Source organism: Archocentrus centrarchus, chromosome 14 (genome assembly GCF_007364275.1).
Source record: "Archocentrus centrarchus isolate MPI-CPG fArcCen1 chromosome 14, fArcCen1, whole genome shotgun sequence".
Lineage (NCBI taxonomy): Eukaryota > Metazoa > Chordata > Actinopteri > Cichliformes > Cichlidae > Archocentrus > Archocentrus centrarchus.
Genome location: NC_044359.1, coordinates 21,379,489 through 21,402,295, shown reverse-complemented (window position 1 = coordinate 21,402,295; position 22,807 = coordinate 21,379,489). Strand labels below are relative to the sequence as shown.

The following is a 22,807-nucleotide window of genomic DNA, read 5'->3' as shown; positions in this document are numbered from 1 at the left end:
TTAATGTATAGTTATGAGCAAGGTTGAATACGTCTTTGAAATGGCTGTGTGTATTAATACTTTATAATAACTTTATTGTCCTCCAGCTATACACACACACATATATATATATATATATATATATATATATATATATATATATATATATATATATATATATATATATATATATATATATATATATATATATATATATATATATATATATATATATATATGATTCGTATTTTAATATGGCTACTTCACTTAACTGACTGTTATATAGCCTCTGATTTGGGTTGTCTGGCAACAAGAACTAAATGTCAGTTTTTAACAGCAGAGGACGCTGGCATAACTGTCTGCAGCATGGTAGAGATGAAGCATTTCAAACCAAGGTTCAAGTATTACAGGTCACAGACACACAACTATCCCAGCGGTCAAGTTAAAGGATAAACACAAAATAAACACTGAAGTAAAGCAGGTGCTCAGTCCCATATAAGGCATCTCTACTGAAAATACATTTTGACACAACACAGAAAATGAATGTCACTGAACTGTTCAAGAAGTGTGCGTGATCTCAGAGTACAACATGATGTAAGCATGATGTAAGGGAGAAAATTAACAGCAAACAGCATTTTATAGCTACAGGGCAGACAAGTTGCAAGTTGCTCAGCAAACATCCCTGCCCCAGTGCACTTTAATCCTGCACGTCAGTGTCCACACATGGAGTGAAATCTCTGTTTAATAGACCAGTTAGCAAGGCACTCCTACAGATATATTTTTAAATAACACAAAGTTGCTCAGTTGTCAGCATTTTCATCATGATAAACCCCATTCCATGACTGAAATGGTTTAATAAAGGCTGCCTTGCTTTCACAATTTCTGTATATTTGCAATAGAGAAGATTGATCCTACTCTGCAATGTGGTACTTTTTTTTTTTTTTTTTGCATTGATGCCATAATTTGCTTTTCATTTGCTGCAACATTCAAGTTTACTTGCAATATTTGGGGAGTCATTTCCCCCCTCATTTGCATGCTGTTAGAAAGATTTAAAAGAGGAATAAAGGGGAAACTATCAAGAATATAATTTGCTGGGACAGAAAGAAATAAATGATTGCAGTAGATCTGGTAGTATGTCTGGATTTGTTACACAAATCCAATATCAATACATGCATCAGTAACACTGACCCAGAATAAAAGTTTTAGGCATTAAAAATAAACACATCATTAACATTAAATAGTCTTGCCTTTCCCAAGAATGCTTTGAGTGTCATTTAAAGGCTTAGGAGGGCATTTGGAAAGGCTACAGTCATCAGTGCTCTGAGCAGGCTTTAATACAACATGGAAATGAACTGAGACCCAGTGAGGAAACTGTGCAGGAAAAGCTCTTACCAGGCTAATGTAAGTTAGTAATAGTGTGTTTCCTAAATTTCTGTAGTATTCAAATCCCTGATATTTGTCTTTTTGCCATAATATCACGTATCTATAAACGTCTTTTTATGACTGTCTTTCATATACTTGTCCTCAGGAGAAGAACTGTAGAGTCGCACAACCTTTAACACAGTCATTTTCTATGTTATTACTACATAGGAGATGTTTTGTTTATATTGCAGGTCATATTGTATAGTTTTAGGTCAATCTCTATGGCTCTATTCCCTTAACTGTAATGACACAAGAGCACATAATCAAAATGTGACATCCTGTGAGCGTATGTGTGCCTGTGTGAGACAGAGAGAAGGCAAGCAAGAGAGGAAGAGAAAGGAACTAATGAGCTACTTGATGCTTAGTTTATTTGAGGATGGAGGTGCCACCCCCATGAGCTGTGAATCTGAAACGGGACTAACGACACCTTCAATGAGGTTCTTGTTGCAGTCACCGACGGTGCTTTCAGTGGACAGTTTAACGTAGGTGATGCTTCCTGTCAGGTCCATGAGCTCTTCAAGGGCCCGGGTGTTACTCATGCCATTGCTCTGGATTTCGTTGACAGGTGAGTACTCTGGGATCGAGATCAGTTCTTCCTTTGAGGCCGGGCTGAAATTCGATAATAATATCAGAAATCACATATTACAGCTCCCCAACATTTTAGTAATAAAGTGTGACTCACCTGATTTCCATCGACTGCACCTCATCACAAGAACCTGTGTGCTTCGCGTCGAGCGGCTCCAGCTTGATGACTGGTGGTGACAGGTTTCCAATTGGCAGTGGTGCCACAGGAGGTCTAACAACCTCGACCTGGGACCCTCCTTTATCTTTTCCCCCAGCTGCTGGTACATCCACGCTCTTCTGTTTGCTTACTTCGGCTCTTAGATCAGTACTGGTCAAGGCACTTCCTTCACCCTTTCCTCCACTATTCATCATACCGCCCTCTCCCCTCAGCTTTGTGGGCTCTCTCTTGATTTGGTCTGTGACATTAACACTTGCTCTGTGCTGCTGGTTTGCATTTATTCCCACCTCTCCACCCTCTTGCTTGAGAACACAGGCTTTGGCTACTTTAAGTAGGCTGCTAATCACTTCACTGGTTTGTTTTGTCTCAGATTTCTTGTCAGGAACACTGTGCATCACAAGAGGACTGTTGCTTTTTACTTGCTTCTGACTGTCCATCTGTGCTGCTGCTGCTGCGTCTGTCTTCCCAAGAGCAGAGTCCTTTGTTTTGACCTGAACTGTGACCTGCTCTTTAACCTGAGCATTACTTTGAACAGTCTTTATATCCCCTGTGAAGAATTAAAAAAAAAAAATCACCATGGATTTTTCTTTATTTGGACTGTCCAGTTAACACCAGCATTTCATTGGATTTCAACAGAAGAAATCGCTAATTTGTTTCAAGTCAAGGCCCAGCGATTATAGCAGATGTCACACATTACCAGTAGTATCAGCTTAGCAGATAATAAAAGGACAGTTCAAATAAAGTGTAAGCTCACAGTGTGCAGTGTAGCCCACTGGAGACAGAGCTGAATAAATCTTCCAAGGGCATTTTCAAGAGCAGCTAATTTTACAGTCAGCTCCCCTGGTGCGTCACTGAAAGGTGCCCTTTCAGCACCAGGAAGGAAGTCTTTGGCTGCTCATAGGCCACCAAATGCTGCACAAACACCATGAAAGATTTTAAATGCATAGAAATGTCACTTCATCAGCTGACATCAGTCAGGTTCATTCTTTTAAATAACCAAAGCCAAAGCACCAGAACAAGCCAGCTCATAAAAATATAGATACTGTGGAACATGCTCAGTGTTAGCTACTACAGATTCATTCAAGTTAAGTCAGTGGTTCTCAAAGTGGGGTCTGGGGGATATCCAGGGATCCATGACCCATAGCCAGAGGGTCTGCAAAATAATTTGCTTTAAATCATAAAAAAAAAAAAAAGAGTTGGTTATTGTTAAAAGTGTAAGTACACTGTAGATGGGAGCAATTCACAACTGTCACCTTTGGGCCAAAATGAAATGATTGTGACATGTCTGTGATTTCACTCAGGATGCAATAAACACCTCTTACTGCTGCATAGCTTGGCTTTACTGGCCAGCCAGTTAGCATGTGAGAGAAAAAAAAAAATTCAAGTCAGTCCACATTGTCAAATGAAGTCTAAACTAGTTAAATTGAGAAACCACGATGACATATTGAGTTTGCTTTTCTTGAGAGCTTAGTGACAGATGGCCAGTCTACACAGTGTGTCATCAAATGTAACTGAATGAAACCAGCCAGGAAGGCAATTTTGCATTTGGACCCTAACATCATTAACTGTAGACTTAAAATGTGTTGGTGTTTATTACTCTGACACAGGCTTGAAGGTTAAAACTTTTACTGAAAACACAGTTTCGGTGACTCTCGGAGCAGGAATGTTGGAAGCATGTGGTTTATTGGTGTCAGGATCACGAGGGAGTCCTCGGACATTGTTCTCCCTTGTAAGGGGTCGCTGCCCTGGCACCCAAAAGTTTGAGAACCCTTGAATTAAATCATAAACCTAGCATGCCCTGTTTGCTTCTTTACAGCAGAGCAGAGAAAGCGGGAGCAGCAAGCAAACGTAACAGAGCAGCAGGGCGACTGAATAACACACTAACCTGGTGGTGAGACGCACTTTGTCTCCACCTGATCCTCCGTCTGATTCAGCGCAGAACAGAGACGATCAAGTAAACATTTACGGCAATCAGGACACAAAACCAAAGTATCGCAACAATAGAATTTAATAAAGATAATAACATGAGAAAATTATAATAAATTATAGTTGAAAGAAAAAAAAATCAAACAATCAGCAGGCGCTTAAAGGCAGCAGGTCTACTGTATGAGGACAGAAGCTGTCTCTTACAGTACCTTCGACTCAGCTTCACCCTTCCTAGTTCTCTTCATAATCTCCTCAATTCTCTGTAAAAGAACGTCAACATCCAATCACTCTGTGAACTTTCCAGATATTCATTCTGATATTTCAAGAGCAAAAACATAATCTGGATACAGCGGTTGAGCTGTCTCTCTTTAAAATAACCTTTTTTCTTTGTAGTCGCTCCTCTTCCTCCTGCTGTGTCTGCAGTTCCCTGTCTTGCCGCTGACGCTCCACATCCTCCTGAGCCTGGACTTTGGCTTTTTCTTTCTGTTGAGAGCAAGAACATCCATATGTAGCTACAATGGTTTGCACTGTAATCCAAAATGTTTAAATTGCAAAAGCAAGACAAAAAAATCTACAAAAATCTAAATCCGCAACACAAAGCAACACTAACAATCCAGCACTTTATAAACACCACCGACCTCTCTGTCCATCTGTGCCTGTAGCTCCTTCTCCTGCTGTTCCTTCTTCCGTTTCTCTTCTTCTTTCAAATGAGGGTCTTCCTCACTCTTTCCTCTCTCCTTCACTTGTTGGTTCATCGGCTCTCGCCGTTGCTGCACCTGTGCAAGTTGCTTCCTTAGCTGCTCCTCCCTTAATCTGATCCACAGGAGTATGAATTTGCTATCAATATTTTTTTCTATTTAAACCACTCCTTCTTTAATGTCAATCCTAATGTAGTCAATGAACTCACCTTTCTTTTTCTTCTTGTTCCCGTTTTTTCTCCTCCAGTTCTTTCTGAGCCCGAGCCTGGCGCCTACGTTCAGCCAGCAACCTGCTAGCCTCCTCTGCGTCTGATGTGCCAGCAGCCACCTTACCTGTGCACGATGGTGATTCTACCACACACAGAAAGATGGAGTAAGAATCCTCCATGTGTACTAAAACTGAACGTAGAATAAGGGGAAAAAAAGAAACTTATAGAATGCACCTTTTTTCTTGTCTCCCTCCTGAAGATTGCTCTGTGTCTTCTTCTCTGAGGGATCTGCTTTGGGAGCCATCTGGTTCCTTCTTTCAGGCGACTGATTTTTGTCAGATGTGTCCCCTTTGAGGTACATATTGGAGGATTTGGTTTTAGCGATTTCAGCATTGAGCATATTCTTCTGAGCTGGTGGAGATGAATTCAAGCTGTTTATGTCAGCGTTCTTTTTGGCTGCAATCTCAGCTTTGGTTTGCTCGCCTTTTTTTCCAACCTTGTCGTTTTCTGCTTTTCTGTCATCGCTCAGGCTGGGGTGCTGTCTCGTCGGAGAGTAATGGTACTGATGTGCATTGCTAGGAGACTGGGCACGAATCTTAGACGCTAGCCTGCACAGAGAAGGAGATGTCTGGCTTAAGGACGAAGTTTTTACAAGAAACTGAACAAAGTGCTGCTCATGCTCTTAGCGACATTTGCGCACTTTTTCCCCACAGTTATTCTTACTTGGAAGCGGTAGGGGAAGCCAAGTGTTTGGTGACGCTAGCAGGGGATTCAGATCTTCTCACAGGGGATCCGCAACCTGGGGATGCAGTTCTTCTCTCTCTGCGCAGCCTCTCTTTCTGTAAGAAGCGTTGGCTTCATTTAAAACACAGCCTGTGTCCAGTAACGTCTGGTTCTTAAAGATGTTGCGTCAAGGTACGGAATGTGCAAGGTCTGACCTTTGGGGTGTTGGGAGTGGACTGAGAGCCTCCCTGAAGTCCGGCTCTGTTGTGATCTGTATGGTTTACTGAGCTGTGGAAAGGTGATCTGTGAGGGCTGCAGGGTGCTGCATGATGACAAAAATGATTATTAAATAAAGGTGAATGATAACCACCGACAGAGACATATACAGTAGATACAGTGTTGGAGGAAGGAGTGTTGGACAGTGGGTGCTGCATACAGCTGAAGCTTGCCGACTTATTTTTACATAAAAAAATTATAAGCCACAATGTATTTGGGCATTCATTTTTTGCTATGTGACGCATTTCTTCTCTTTTTAAAGGGGAGGCATTTCTCTGCATCTGCATCTTTGTGATTCAGCCATCAGTCAGACACAATAAGGTATTAACACTTTCATTAATCCATTAGTCTGCATGCTACAGTCCAGCATGATGCAACCACACACATGCCAGCAGAGTGGCTGTGAAAAACAGTCCAGAATCCAGCATTTTGTTTCTTTTCCAAACCCAAAACAAAACAGCAAATGAAAACACACAGAGATCTCGCGCAAACTCAAATCACAAAAGCAAAGACCCTAAACACAGTCCACCTTGTAATATAGAAGTCTTTTTTTTTTTTTTTTGCCATCCTTTGCAACTTCTCATCACACTGAGCAGTCTCTAAAGAGTGCAGTGATCTCAGTGTGGCTGTATCTGTGTCTATTTTTGTGCACACATTTTTATTCTAGGTCATGTACGATTAATCTCTGAAACCGTCTGCTCCGGGGACCCAGAGTCAGCACCACTTAGCTGCTCTTATTCTGAAATCCTAATTTCAGGTTATGGACTAAAACACTGTCAACCCATCTAGAAACTCCTAGAATACCTCCAGCATTTCAGATCCAGGATCCATAGTTTAACTAGTGCACTAAAGCAAACATGTCATAGAGGAATGCTTGATTAGGGGTGATGAATTAATGGAGGAAACAAGTTTCCACTAAGATTCAGTCAGTGAAATGGCTGACGCATTGCATTTTTATTGTCCTCTGTTTCCTGCATGGTGGTCCACTCGCAGCTATACTGCAGAGTTGGCAGAGGAAAAAAAAAGAAAAGCAAATTGAAATATTTCTGCATGGTTTTATGTGAAAATGAGGTTACTTCACATTAAGACCAATATTTTGGGATAAATGTCTAGAAATATGTCTATAAAAGCTCATTTTTTTGATAACATCTGCCTCTTAATTTAAATCCCTGAAGGCATGTAGTCTTGGTCAGTCATAACTCAAATAGAAAAAACCACTGCGGTACAGTACAAATGCAACAAACATACCGAGCCTTGCAGAACATACAAAATCATTTTTGCACAAAAAAAAGACAAGCATTAAAAATTAAACAACAGAGCAACTTAACAGACGTGCGTCACAGATTATTATTTTTTTGTCAGACAAACACACAGTAACTGTTGGATGAGCAGGTGAGGGAATGTATTCGGGAGGCAAGGGGGCTAAACTTTACCAGATTCGCTGACAGCAGGAATGGGGGAGGCAATGCCATGGGAAAAGGCGGAGGCAGCAGAGAAAGGGAGTGGGGCATTCTCACAGTCACCTATAGGCAGCGGGCGGAGCAGAGCAAACAGAGCATTATGAACACTTCATCTGAGCAATTCCTCATCCAGCTGTAGAGACTTGGTGGAACTTAGTATATCAGCAGGGATGCTACGATGCAGTGCAACAGAAACAGCTGTTTTTGTGGTCTGATTTAAAGCTGCTATTGCACATTTCAGAGCGCAATAACTCCCAGTTATGCTATCAATAAAAGAATAATTCCTGAGTTATTACAGTTTTTCATTCATTTGCAGAAGTTTAAATAAACAGTTCTTCCCAAAATCAAACTGCCATATTTTTCCGCTGGCCTGTAGTGCTATGATCCATCATCTTCCCTCACTTGAATATCATTGAACTTGTGACACTCAGAGAGCCAAAAAATATATACTTGAAAGGTTAGCGGCAGTCTCTCTTTCCAGAAATCATGTTCCCATTCCTCAAAAGAAATGCACAAACTTTGTTGTGAGCAGTTTGTTTTCTGTCTACCAAAGCACACCTACCTACTACCGGATCACTGTTTAGAAGGGAGTGTGCATCCACCAATGACAAGAAACTTGTGTCAGTGTGAAGGCGTGTAAACGTTAATGACGCCTCCCCTCAGCTGAGCTGTAATGTCAGCTGTACGCATGCTTCTGTTGGTTGGCAGGTGCAGTTTGGCAGAAAGAAAACAGTGACGTCCACCCTAAACACTCTCTGGTCTCCCTTACTGCCACAGCTGCAATAACATGCCCTCATATAAATACCAATGACTAGAATTTTATATTTTTACCCTAGATATTTATATATGTTTATCTTGTGTGCCATGACGTGTGAATTACATATTTTATTCTTATTTATATATTTTTACCACTTACTATTGGCTGCAGGTACAAAATAGATTTCCCTGTGCATTGTACTGTGTATAACTGTGCATGTGGCACATAAACCTTATCTTATCTTATAAACAAGGTTTGTGATTTTTTTTTTTCTGGAAAGAGACAATGCTGCTGAGTTTTTCCAATTTTTTTTTTTTTTGGCACTTTCAGGATCACATTTATCACCACAGGGCAGAGGAACTGTCCTTTAAGAAGATGTTGATTCACCCGTGCTGTGTAATTCCAGCATGTCTCTGCGGAAAAACAGGAAAACATTTCTGTTCATGCGTACTTCAGCAGCCAGGCTGTCGGCCATGATCAGCCCTCTTTAGCACACACACACAGACGGTCTTTGTGTGTGTTATGCTATCTATCTAACAGAAATACAGCAAAATGTAAGGCATCTGAATATAAACCATAATATCTTTACGGTATCCTGCTGTTTCAGACCATCCAACAATATCTTCTTTGCCTTCCATGCTTTCTTTGTTTTCACACACAAAGAAATTAAATAAAAGACATCTGTTCATACCTGCTCCTGGATGGCAGCCTCTGCCCCAGCGTTTTGTCCTCTGCTCCAGCTGGAGGCTTCGCTCCAGAGAGCGTTTCATCAGGGCCTCAAACCGCTCCTGAACGCATCACAGCAGAGGTGACTTTTACACAAACACTACTTCACCACTGTCTTTTTTTACAATAATGGATTGTGATGCTTTTATACTGAAACATCAGTGATCACAGCAATCACAAACGCACAAGATGACAAAATGCTGACCCTCTCCTCCTCGAGCTTTTGCCTCCTCTTTTCCTCCACCGCGGCTCTGCGGAGGTCCTCTTTCAGCCTCTGCTCCTCCAGCCGCCTCCAGCGTTCCTCCACCGTGCGTTCATACTGCAGCCGAGCTCTGCGCTCCTTCTCCCTGATCAGCTGCTCCCGGGCCACTGAGAGAGACAGAGTGTCTTTTTTGCTATTCGTTTGTTCATGTGTCAAATGTAAAAGGCAAAATACCACAAGTGCCCTTTAAGAGATAAGTTTAGCAATGTTTGATTTTTAATTTGGTTCATTTGATTTTTGCGTGTCAATCCACGCCCAAGATGAAATCATGAAAAGAGAAATCCTTGTCATCATGAGGTCACTGCAGAGATTATCTGTGAGTAGGAGACCTACTTTTGTGAACTGTTCTATCTTACACTTTCCAAAGTGACACAGCACATCATATCAAAAATCCAGTGAACTCAAAGTGAATCCTCTACTGGGCAGCAAAGCCCTTCCATAACCAATTAGGCTGCAGAAAAAAAAAAAAAAAACTTTGAGTGAAACTGCAAAGGAACAAAAAGCCAGAGGCCACAAAACAAAGCAAAAAACAAAAACAAAAACCAGGACATCACCCACCCAGGCTTCTCTCCCTCTCCTCACGTCTCTCTTTGGCTAAACGCATCCTGTCGTCTGTCTTCATGTAACCCTCCAGAACTGAAAGAGGGAGGAAGATATTAGAGAGCAAGAACAGGGCAGTGGCAGGGCAGCCAGATAAAAGGAACAAAAAAAACAAAAAACAATAGACTTACTTGGTTTACCTCCGTGGCTGCTGCTGACATTAGCAGCTAAGTGAGAAGGGGAAGCATGTCCGTTCATGTGTGCCTTCTTCTCTGTGTTGGATGGGGCTGGGAGAGATGGGGGAGAAAGCACACTCAGCTTTGTCTAAAGAGGCGTGACATCAGTGAAGCACTGCTTTCTCACCAGCAGAGGGAAACATTTATTCAGCTTCATGAAGGGGCTGCTCGGTGTTAATGTGCTGTGTGGCAAAATGCTCAGAGTCAAGGGCACAGTGCAACCATAGGCAGGTGAGGGGAGGAAACTATCCTGTGGGATGTGGAAGCCACTCCACACGTGCTGACTGCCGCTTTTGGTTATTGTTGCTGAGCTTGTGTAAGCCGCTCCTCCATTCACTGATAACAGAGAAGCCCTCAAGCACGCTCCCATAACATTCGCAGGCCTACAAGCCTATAAGCAATTGTGCAAAAGTCCAAATCATTTACGAGTAAGTGAATTTAATCCAGATTAAACAGATTAATGGAAGGAAAAGTGTGATTTATGTGACAGAAGCCAGAGAGGATTACGCACTGTTTTTTCCAGTCCGAGCTGGAGAGCTGTGACTATTTGTTGGAGATTTCTTGTCAGGAAGTAGAGTGATGGATGGCGGTGTCATCTTTGTACCTAACACACAAAACAAAGAAATGTACAGCATGTTAATCTATAAATAATATGTTCATTCTATCACATTAGTGTCACAAATCACTGGACGCTGAGTGAATGGACAAGCTTGCTGTTGTACAGCAAATAAATTAATTAAAAAAAATCCCACAGTCACATGATGTGCTCTCATATTGAGTCTTTCTCTGTAATAAGTCTGTAATACATAGAGTGACACCCATAAATTAGAGTATTAAGTCCAAATGTAAATCCTTTTAGGTTTTATACTGTAGTCAAATAAATGTTATACGAGTTCTATAGTCAAAATAAACATTTTAATGGATAAATACCACATGAATCCATTATGTAATATGGAAACTGCGAGTTGAAGATTGTTCTGAAATAAGTAAAGGTAAAGCATCAGTGGCAGCGTAAAGTCCACAGATTCAGTCACTCCGTCTCTGCGTTGTTGGCTGAACTGTCCTCATGCAGCCAGTCGCTTCACTTCATCAAGTGAATTACTCCCTTTCCAGTCAGGGCTTTTACTGCGTGCTGAAATCTGGCAGGCAACACAGACTCCTTCTTCAGCATGATTTGACTGATGTCAGACGTGAGAGCTCAACTTTAATGACTTCATTAAACATATCACTGTGCTCGCTCATCGAACTGTAACATTTCCATGATGACATGGGCTATTTTATTGCCCCCCCCCCCCCCCCCCCCCCGTTTTTTTTGGCCACAGGTAAGTCTACCTCTAATTAAGGTGTCTGTATTTATTTACTGTATCTTATATGGCTTTGAGGGTAATAAACGCCAGGCTGTTGCTATATTTTATAGAGCCTGTCAGAGATGATGATTAAACCTTAAAAAAAAAAAAAAACAACGTTTTTGGAGAAATACATTTTTGAGATCATGTGTATAAGTTGCTGCCTTAGAGATGAAGTTAAAAAAAAAAAAAAGCAATGAACTACAATGACAGGGGCAAATCTTTCCTTACTGCAGTTCATTTGATTATTGACTAGCAGGGATATTTCTCTTCTTTCAGGGTGTGGAGCTGTAGAACTAAACAAAGCCAAAGGTTATTCTTCATTTTGATTCTTTTTAAATTCTACAAAGTCACAACAGAAATGACTCCCTGTGACAGAATCTCTTGGATCTGCACCAATCTGGACCCTTTTGAGTTCATCACCAACAAACAGACAAAAAAAGCAACACGGCCTCAGCTTGGGACCTCTTATCAAAGCTCCAACATTGATATCTATCCTCACAGAGCTCACACAGCGGCAGAAACACACAAAGCGACTCCGCATTTCTTTTGCTCGCATTCACTCGGGATTATTGGGCTTAGTGATTTTGCTTTATTTCAGTCAAAGTGAGGTCGAGCATGCACTTTACAGGCATTAACAGCATACTCACAGTGACTATTAGCGACAATAATAAAAAAAAAAAAAGACCCTGAAGCCGGATCATCACTGCACAGCGTCACGCACATAAAGCAGCAGCAGCGCTAATATCAGTTGCGTCATCCGTGAGTCTGCTTTAAATCCACAAGAAACGCTCGTGATAAACAAACATCACATACACCAGACTTACCTGGAACTACGTTGGATGAGGCGACTGCTTTCGCCATGGTAGCTGTCACGGTGAGGACAGCCTACACCCAAATGTCATCCAAAGCGGTCTACAGTGATGCAGCGCAGGGATCCGTTTCCCTACAGCAGCAGCAGTAATCGCAGCCACGGCGGACGAACACAAACACACACCATTCAGCGAGATGCACCGAAGGTCGCTATGCGGGCTGTGGTGGGATGAGGATGGAGGAGAGAGACGCTGCTTGCGAATGAAGCGGCAATGATGAAGCGTATACAAACCCGTGCACTCGCCTATCCACGGCGTGCGTCTGTAAAGCGTGAGCGCGCTCTCATACACCGGGCAAACAGCAGGCGGATCCAGAACGAGCACACTTTGATGCTGGGATGGATGCAACGACAGTGTGTTGTTATTATTTAAAATGATTTTTTTTTTTTAATGAAGCTTGTCTCAGGTAAGAGAACATACAGGAGCCCCGAACTGTGTACCACAACTCTTTATTGTCACAGTTAAGTTCACACAGCAGGAAATACACTGGGCAAAACAGGTGCATGACCACACAGAGAATTTATTCCCCCTTAAGCTCCCAAAATTACAGTCCCACAGGGCACAACACACCAACACTATCAGAGCATACAGATGCAGCTTCACCTGCAGTAACCCCCACACCCTGTTACGGCTATATTATGGTCCAGGCGATCCAGTGCAGAGGCGTGTCCACAGACTGCAGGACTGCCTCTTCCACAAACAGGAGAGTGAAAAAACTCCCCCTATATTCCCCACTATCATTAATCTTTCCCTGTTTCACACAGGAACCTCACACTTCTCTTGTCTAAACAGCATTAGAAAAAGGCACTCACCCTCCAAAAACCTGTTTTGCATGGCTGAGGCACAACCCAGTAAAGTCTGTAAAGCTCACACATCTGGTCACGCTGCTCTTTTTCTGTGATTGTCTGCTGGGCATTTACTCTCGCAGTCTCCTCTGACACACTACCTCACTCACTGTTTTCCTAGGCCACAGAGGTTGACATTGTCTTTACTTCAGTCTGGTTCTTTGGCACATTTGTCTTTGCAGGGCCAACGTCTACACTCCTCACCAAATTGATGTGGCTCAATTATTGCTCCTGGCAAGAAAATAAATTCCACTTAGCCAGCTTGACCTTGAGGTCAGCTTGGAATCATTTTGTTAGCTCCTCATAAATGTGGCAAATGCTGATAGAAAGCTAGAAACCAAATACAACAAGGTCATTAAGGTACACTGGAGAAATTGTCCACTGCAGATCCACCCAGGGGCTGTGAGGGGATTGAATGATGTCATGGTACTTGATGATGAAGAGGAAGACATCAGGAGTTAGTTTCACCAGTCTTACATCACCTGTATCAAACTGATCTGCCTCACAGATCAGTGAAATTTCAACAAGATCTCCTGTGAGGGCATGCCAGTCACCAAATACTGCCATTGATATCAGTGAATCAAACAGACACACTGCGTGCAACTTTTGCACCATTCCCATGATTTGGCAGCAGCAGTGTGTCCCTAATGCTGTCAACTCTGACCCCTCAATTAGGAATGGCTTTGCAGAGGCTGTTCTGCTAGAGTGTACTCAACAGTAGATGAAAACATGGCAAGGGATTTGTTTATAGTGAATTCTGCAACAGTCCAGTTTATGGGGTGCTCAACCCAAAGCACTGGAAGAGGCCATAGATCTCTTCTCTGAAATGGAGCTGCAGAGAAAGTTCAGGGCTTCAAATCCACTATTAAAAATATGCAATCAGCCTTAAAGTTAGAAAGTTTATTGAGAGCCCAGGTAGAGACCACAGGGGTATGGGCAAACTTGGAAGAGGCCATTTATCTTTTATTGGTGGGGCAACGAACTGTGGGTTTAGATAAACAGGAAGGAAATGCTGGGAATGTCCATGCAGGGCCGGCTCTGGGTATGGGCAGTATAGGTGATCGCCTAGGGTGCCATCTGTCTCTCTGTATCCGTGTAGGAATGGTGTGTTGGTGTGAAAGAGGAAGCGTCATGAACAGCAGGATGAGGACCGTCTGTACATCGTGAAGCTGCCAAATGCCTTCATGCTCTTTCTGAAGGAGCAGAGGCCAAAGGTAATGGCGGAACTAAATGTAAACGGTGGGAGAGAGGGTAAGTTTGTAACTCTGAATAGATTTATGCATCTATTAATGTTTTATGCTCATGTTTGTGCAGGTGAACCAGCTGTCCTGTAGTTATGCGTAGTAGTAGTGTGTATGCTGACAGTGTGTTCTTCTGTCCACAATGGAAGTCGCTGTCAAAGGACCAACAGGCCAAATATTATGAGCAGGCTGATGAGGAAAGAATGCTCTACGCCTAACAGTATCCACACTGGTCCAGCAAAGACAACTACGTATGTCCAAAGTGAAAACATATAAGTCATATATGTCCACCTCACTGCACTGAAGCTGATGAAACACTGTCACTTCAAGCTTGTATTAGCTCACGAAAAGTCTAATGTGTTTGTTTTTAGGGCAAAAAGGGGAGGAGAACCTAGGGTTCCACCTGCAGCACAGGTAAGAGAAGATCTCTGGGAATCATATTTGACATGAAAATGTGAAACGTGATGAAAACAAGACAAAAACAGATTCTTTCTGGATCAGATCAAAAATTGCAAATTCTGCTGGCAAGTTTTTGCTCATAGGGGTCATTTTGATTGTTGCATTATTGTATGGTCTTTACCTTACAATATAAAGCGCCTTGAGGTGAATGTTGTGATTTGGCGCTATATATGTAAACTTTAACTAAATTGAACTGAATCCCTAAAACTGTGAATAGCACTAACAGGAGAGTTATGTTCCTCTGATATTTTAAGGGCATTTCTGTCCAGAGTTTTATAAAAAAAAAAAAATTGATTTGAAGGAGCCCACCCACAAGTGTAATAAACACTGTGTCAGTCAAGTTAATTTTGGGGATCTGTATATCACACTATACACTATATCACATTTAAACTCATGTAACATTTTTCTTTGTATAAAAATAAGGTATACAACACAACACGAAATGTGGCGACCACAGCGATCAAAAAAAAGGTGTATAGGCGAGGTTTGCCCACTCACAATGCAACTCACACCACAATTAGACCTTTTGCACAACACTGTAACACTACTCAAAAAAAACACCCCAGCTATCAGGGCACACAGATCACCTGAGGGTATCTGGCTCCGCCCACTGTTATCCTCACCCCAATAGTATGACTAGCTGTTCTTTTAAAATAAGTAAAATTCAGTCTTTTAATCAATAACATCTTACACAGCTCCACTCCTTCCTACAGGTGCAGTCACTTTACCCTGATCATCTCAGGTGCATTCACTCACGCGATGTTCTCCACGCCTTTCCCCGACGTGCTGCCATCACTGTGTGCACATCAGAAGAAATGGGGGCAGCTGCGTTTTTTAGCTGCCGCTATTTAAGACAGCGAAGAAGCCCGAAGCCGGAAGGACAGAGCCTGACAGAAGGACGGAACTGTGGTGGGTTAGTCCATGAAAGATGCTGTCCGTAATCGCAAATGTGTTCAGGGCAAGCGCCCAGAGGAGTGTAAGTATAGAGATTTTTATCCTGTCTTGGCCAAACACTGCTTTAGTCTCTGTGAAGAGCTCCGGAGTCGACCCAAAACAAAGCTGTCAGCGCTGTTTTGACCTTGTAAGCTGAATGATAGCTCGATTAGCTAACGCGGCAAAAGTTTGCACATAGGTTTTAAGTCAGCGGAGAATCAGTAACTTGTTTTACTAATACTTTAACTAATGTAAGAGTGAACTGTTAAAGGAGGGCTGAAAACTAGCATTGGTAATGCTTTTTAAAGCTGAGATAGACAAGAAGGTAACTTGAGTTAACTTTACATGGCTAAAAATGAAATTATCAATAAAATGTTAAACACTTTGATATACTGAACCTGAAAGCTGCTTCCAAATGTCTATTTATTTAAGAACCTCTAACTTAAATTGATAACTTATTGGGAAGCCTGTAGCAGTTTAAAGCATTTCTGTATATGCTGTAACTAATGCTGTAAATGAAACTTCCTAAGAAGGAGAAATGACTAATTTTTGGGTGGGCTCTGTAGTGATGGTCATAAAAGCTAAAATAAGTCCAATGAAAGCATTGGGCAAGTAAATACTAATGGGAATAGAATTCTTGGAAAACTGTCATTTTGGTAGTGAATACTTTGTAGTCTCGGGAAATGGTGCCTTTAGACAGGTTTTGTATCTCTTTCTTTTTACAGGGGGCTGCAGTGGCTATGTCAGCACGCACATATGCTGATTTTGCAACCCAGGCCACCTTTGAAATAAAGGTAAGCTTCAATTACATGTGCCCTGATCTCAGTGGTCCATGGCGGTCTGACTCATTTGCTCTTCTATAGAAATGTGATGTCTTCAAGCTGGATGAGGGCCCTGCCACTCAGGTGGTTCTGACTCGTGATGAGGGTCTGCAGTACTACCGCAGCATGCAGACCATGAGGCGTATGGAGCTGAAGGCAGATCAGCTGTATAAGCAGAAGATAATCAGAGGATTCTGCCACTTGTATGATGGCCAGGTTAGATGAATAGTCTATAGTAAAATGTGTTATGGTTGGTTAGACTTTTGAATTTCTGACAAGGATGACAACTTGACTTTAAAACATGTATTTTAAAGTGATGGACATGGTTAAGTATTGCAGTCTTAAAATATTTATTGGCTATGCTTCAGGAAACTTGTCCATTTAGGCCCACAGACATGTCAAGCTGTTCTCTCATTATAGGAAGCCTGTGCTGTTGGTATTGAAGCCTCAATTAACTTGTCAGACCACCTGATCACTGCATATCGTGCCCATGGCTACACTTACACCCGGGGAGGGACTGTGAAGGAGATCATGGCTGAGCTCACTGGTGAGTTGGTAGTAAAGACATGGCTCATTACACGAAGCATTTACTTGAACTTGAGTAGTGAGAAGTAGGAACAGTAAGTGTTAAAGTTGTTGCTAGAGTAACTAAAGTTTTTAACCTTTGACTGAAAGTAGCTAATGAGGTGGACTTGTCTGAAAATGCCTTTGTTCATATCAGCTAATCACTTGTCATGTTTCATGTACAGGGAGAAGAGGTGGTATTGCAAAGGGCAAGGGAGGCTCTATGCACATGTACTGTAAAAACTTCTATGGAGGAAATGGAATTGTTGGCGCTCAGGTAAATATTTACCAGATTTGCTTTAAAATTGAGCTTTCTGCCTTTCATGGGCTTAACTAATGACTTGGCTCTCAAAAGAAACTAGAACTGAGATCTTAAATGTGACTTATCCCTTTGGACTAACACTTATATATGCTAAATGTCACAATTCTCTAGGTTCCCTTGGGTGCTGGTGTAGCACTTGCCTGCAAGTATCAAGAAAACAATCAGCTATGTGTCTGTCTCTATGGTGATGGTGCTGCCAACCAGGTATATATATTTTTTTATTTTTATTTTTTTACATAAATGGGTTAAAGCAACACTTATTGCTGCACCTGGCCATTATGCCAACAGCACATTGCCAGTTAAGTTGGACTAGCGTGTGTGTGTAAGTAAATTTCAGACTTGGCTTTAAGCTTATTATAGCATTGAGTAAATGTAATGTGATCAATGCATCTAATTTTTGGTAAAGGGTAACACTTTAATATAAAAGTGTAAACTTGTTTTATAGGATACCATTTTTAAAGTCCTCTATATTCACAGGGCCAGATCTTTGAAACCTACAACATGGCTGCTCTTTGGAAGCTGCCTGTTATCTTCATCTGTGAGAACAACCGGTATGGCATGGGCACCTCAGTGGAGCGAGCTGCAGCCAGCACAGACTACTACAAGAGAGGGGAGTTCATTCCTGGCCTCAGGGTAGGGTTCTGACATGCGTAAACAGATTTCCCCTTAAATGTCAACATGCTGCTTATAAAGTTAATCTCTTGCACAGATGCAAAAGTTTATGGAATCAGAATATCCAGTTGCTCAATCAGGGTTGTGTCAAAACTAACATCTGCCTAAACTTGTTTTTATTGAACACTCTATACAGAAAGTGTTTCTCACTTCCCTCTAGTGGAGTTAAAATGTCAACCTCAAATCAACTAGTCTAAAATGAGCCTGACAGTCCTGCAGAATTCTGGACTCAGTACAATCATAAGTACAGCTACTCTAATTGTAACCTGGATAAGGCTTCAATATAACCCTGGTAACTCCGTGTGCTTGGTGCTACACTAAATTTTCCATACTATCCATATGGCCTTATCAATTTATTACTTGGCCATATTTATGTGACTTTTCCAAAAATTACTTGGAATGGGCCTAATAACTCAAACTGTGCCCAGGTGGATGGCATGGATCTTCTGTGTGTCCGGGAAGCAACCAGGTTTGCTGCTGATCACTGTCGCTCTGGGAAGGTAAGTTAAAATGCAAAGTTTAAGTGTGCAGGAAATGTGGCTGAGCTCTAAATATCTTACCACCTCTGCTCAGGGTCCTATTATCATGGAACTCCAGACATACCGCTATCATGGACACAGCATGAGTGATCCTGGGATAAGGTAACTAGTTGCTTTGAATTGATACAACTTAAATTTTTCTTATAACTTAATCTGACTTGTACATATTATCTTGCCTGTGCCCCTTATCTCTGCTCCTTAGTCTTCATACCCCTTTATAGTAGCCTTGCAGTACCCTGAACAGTCTGGGATAAACTGAATTTTAGTATTGGGTCAGCAAATTCATCAATTTGCTAGACTTCACCCCTCAAAGGAAGGAACTTCAATTCTATTGCAGTCTGCATACAAACTGATCACTCAATGATTAAGGCAATGGCTCTGCAAAATGAGCTCAAACCTATTAAAGACATGTTAAACTTTAAATGCTCCCAGCATATGTGACTATAGTGCATCCCTACAACTTTCCTGGACCAATCTTCCCTTTTAGCTACCGCACACGTGAGGAGATCCAGGAAGTCCGCAGTAAGAGTGACCCCATCTCCACGCTGAAGGATCGTATGCTCAGCCACAACTTGGCCAGTGTGGAGGAGCTCAAGGTAGGGGAAATGCTTCGCATTGTCACAATCAAACTTATGTAGCCTCACAACAAACCTTAAGAGGCCTTGCAAATCATTTTGAATTTGCATAATGGAGAAGACATCATTGCACAATCTGGCCTGAAATTGAGTTTAGGCTATAAACAAATGAGCAAGTTTAACTAGGCACACTTTGTGGATTATGTCAGAATAAGTTGACAGCACATGGAAGAACAATGAAAGTTTAAACTTTATCAAAAGAATGCAACATGAAGAGCCAGGTTTTGTCAGCTGCAATTCAGGTCTAAAACTTAATGTATAGTAAACTCATTGAGACAAACTAGGCTGGTCTCTAAACTGGGGAAGTGTTCCCAATTTGGCATCAGGCTTGTGGGACTAGTGTAAATGAACAGCTCTTTGCTATCTGAACTCTGGTAGCATTCTCTCCTGTTTGAAGTAGAAAATGGTAAATGCAAGATGTCTAACATCAGGACAATAGTCAGTTTCTTAATCTCTCTATATTTAGCCAAACCTCCCTGGGTGCAGTGTAAATGTCATAACTGTCCTTATGTTGTCTGTAGGAAATTGATGTGGAAGTGAGGAAGGAGATTGAGGATGCAGCTCAGTTTGCCACCACAGACCCAGAGCCCCCACTGGAAGAACTCTGCAATCATATCTTCTACAATGAGCCACCTTTGGCGGTGCGTGGCACAAACCCATGGGCCAAGCTGAAGTCTGTTAGCTAAAGTTCTGGACCCCCCCCCCCATACTGCATAACCCACCCAACCAACCCCCTTTCTTTCATACGCACATGTGCCTCATCACAAAGTGTTAAGCATCAGCAAGTAATTGACTTCATGCTGTAAAAACAGTTGGCCATATTTACAAAGATGTCTGTAGGTTGTGTCAGTTTAACTAGACATAAAAGATCAGAGTTGCTCTTCTACCTCAAGTCTTGAAACTGCCACAGTGAAGGATTACAATGCTATTGGTGGTGCAATCTAAAAATTTGTACCTTCATTTATGCATTTCACCATTAACTTTTGCCAGATTTTAGTGACTAAATCAGTTTCTGCTAGACTTTATCCTTTCACTGAGACTTGAGGCATATTTAATCCCTTGGGTCTTTGTAAATCTGGCCCTATGACTACATAGTGGATTATTTGCTGTTATGCTCATTTTTGAGGTACTGTAAATGTTGCTGTCAAACAGACTGTATGACCTTAACATGGCTTTGCTCTTTATATTTAATGTACATGATAAAGTCAACTTGCAATGATCACTTGTCTTTGTTTCATATATCTTTGGTGGCTGCAAATGATATCTAAGTCTCTTGCCACAATGTGCCTGGTAAACCTAAAAGCAACTCAGTGATGTTTACATTCACGTGGTCTGGCAAATTCTGAGGTCCTTTCAGAGTTGCTCTAAACATCTGGAGAAGCTTGGCTTGAATTCCAGTGACATTAAACTGGAATGAGATTTTTGAAAACTGAGCTAGAGAAACAGTGGGTGACCCTTGTGTTCTGAGGGTGTAACCCCCCCCCCCAAAAAAAAACTGGACAGTGGTGTGGGGAGGATCAATGTCTTTATTGCGACTAGCTTGCGATAAAGTATTGCAATGTTTTTAAACCTACAGCCCTTTAATAGGCACGCTTAGATTGGGCCTTATTGCAGAAATGTCTTTAATGACAAACTTCAGTGTCTAAAGCTAAAATTCCTGTAAACTGTTACAAGGTGGGAGATGTAAAACACAGGAAACACTGAGTTGTTAAAATGAGTTTGCAATGCAATTTGTGTTCTGTAAACAGAGTTCAAGGTTACTTGGTAATGCAATAGGCTATGGTGAAACTGTACTTTCCCCCTTTCTGGCTCTTTCACGGTCAGCTTTGGGAGGGTCTTGGGTCCCATGTGGAATGCATTCAATAAAGTGGTCAACAGTCATCAGTGTACTCGCAATTATCTTTGCAAAAGGGAAAGATTTGTCAGCATGTGTGCTTTAAGGTTCTGGTGGCAGATCCCTAATGAAGCACAAGGGTCTGATTGCCCCCTTCATCCAAACCTACAAAACCAAAGGGCAGAAGAGACAAAAACATCCCTATGACTAAACTACAAGACACCCCCCCCCCCCCCCCCCCCCCCCCCCCCAAAAAATAAAAGTCTATGGTTCAGCTCTTTACCATTATGGCAGTGTTTGACAGTTGCACATCAGTGCTTCTGCTCCCAATCACCTAAGCTTATGATACTGATGCACACATGGATGTGTTTGTGCTTACATCCTTGAGAAATTTTGTTCTTTCCAGTGTTCAACTTTGAATTACAAATACAAGGTTCAATTGACATTGTAATGCCTGTTAAAGTGGCTTCAACTCTCCTTTGCCATTAATGATACTGGGTAATCACAAGTTACTGTAAACAATTTCTACTTTGAGTACATTTTGGTGATATATTTATGCTTGACTTTAACATTGTGGTATTAAACTATGCCTCATTAAACAAAGCACTGCTACTCAAGGTCTTTGATAAACAATCTATACAGGTGCTGGTCATAAAATTAGAATATCATGAAAAGGTTGATTTATTTCAGTAATTCCATTCAAAAAGTGAAACTTGTATATTAGTCATTACACAGACTGATATATTTCAAATGTTTTTCTTTTAGATTATAAATGACTAATGAAAACCCCAAATGCAGTATCTCAGAAAATTAGAATATTAAGACAATACAAAAAGATTCTTACAAATGTTGGCCAACTGAAAAGTATGAGCATGTACAGCACTCAATACTTAGTTGGGGCTCCTTTTGCCTGGATTACTGCAGTAATGTGGCGTGGCATGGAGTCGATCAGTCTGTGGCACTGCTCAGGTGTTATGAGAGCCCAGGTTGCTCTGATAGTGGCTTTCCTCTCTACTGAATTGTTGGGTCTATTGTATCGCATCTTCCTCTTCACAATAGCCCATAGATTTTCTATGGGGTTAAGGTCAGGCGAGTTTGCTGGCCAATTAAGAACAGGGGTACCATGGTCCTTAAAGCAGGTACTGGTAGCTTTGGCACTGTGTGCAGGTGCCAAGTCCTATTGGAAAATGAAATCTGCATCTCCATAAAGTTGGTCAGCAGCAGGAAGCATGAAGTGCTCTAAAACTTCCTGGTAGACGGCTGCATTGACCTTGGACCTCAGAAAACACAGTGGACCGACACCAGCAGATGACATGGTGCCCCAAACCATCACTGACTGTGGAAACTTTACACTGGACCTCAAGCAACGTGGATTCTGTGCCTCTCCTCTCTTCCTCCAGACTCTGAGACCTTGATTTCCAAAGGAAATGCAAAATTGACTTTGATCAGAGAACATAACTTTGGAGCACTCAGCAGCAGTCCAGTCCTTTTTGTCTTTAGCCCAGGCGAGACGCTTCTGACGCCGTCTCTTGTTCAAGAGTGGCTCGACACGAGGACTGTGACAGCTGAAACCCATGTCTGCATACGTCTGTGTGTGGTGGTTCTTGAAGCACTGACTCCAGCTGCAGTCCACTCTTTGTGAATCTTCACCACATTTTTGAATGGGTTTTGTTTCACAGTCCTCTCCAGGGTGCAGTTATCACTATTGCTTGTACACTTTTTTCTACCACATCTTTTCCTTCCCGTCACCTCTCTATTAATGTGCTTG

The 22,807-nt window shown here is 41.8% G+C and overlaps 2 protein-coding genes across 2 annotated transcripts; one reads left to right on the top strand and one right to left on the bottom strand.

Annotated features, from left to right (window-relative positions):
• Positions 1–227: 227 nt before the first annotated feature.
• map7d2a (MAP7 domain containing 2a) lies at positions 228–12,418 on the bottom strand. Its single transcript, XM_030746436.1, has 17 exons — positions 12,130–12,418; positions 10,468–10,560; positions 9,912–10,007; positions 9,739–9,816; positions 9,124–9,287; positions 8,884–8,980; positions 7,409–7,498; positions 5,915–6,021; positions 5,700–5,815; positions 5,211–5,584; positions 4,977–5,118; positions 4,708–4,882; positions 4,448–4,552; positions 4,279–4,329; positions 4,029–4,068; positions 2,084–2,690; positions 228–2,010 (listed from the first exon to the last, which is right to left on the bottom strand). The coding sequence occupies exons 1-17, from the start codon at positions 12,164–12,166 to the stop codon at positions 1,752–1,754; spliced, it is 2,631 nt and encodes an 876-aa protein (XP_030602296.1). The 5' UTR covers positions 12,167–12,418; the 3' UTR covers positions 228–1,751.
• A 3,135-nt stretch (positions 12,419–15,553) lies between these two features.
• pdha1a (pyruvate dehydrogenase E1 subunit alpha 1a) lies at positions 15,554–20,424 on the top strand. The gene is made up of 11 exons (XM_030746912.1): positions 15,554–15,695; positions 16,378–16,446; positions 16,516–16,689; positions 16,894–17,020; positions 17,223–17,314; positions 17,471–17,563; positions 17,837–17,992; positions 18,460–18,531; positions 18,605–18,672; positions 19,058–19,166; positions 19,727–20,424. Exons 1-11 carry the CDS (start codon positions 15,648–15,650, stop codon positions 19,889–19,891), a joined length of 1,173 nt encoding a protein of 390 aa, XP_030602772.1. The 5' UTR covers positions 15,554–15,647; the 3' UTR covers positions 19,892–20,424.
• Positions 20,425–22,807: the final 2,383 nt, after the last annotated feature.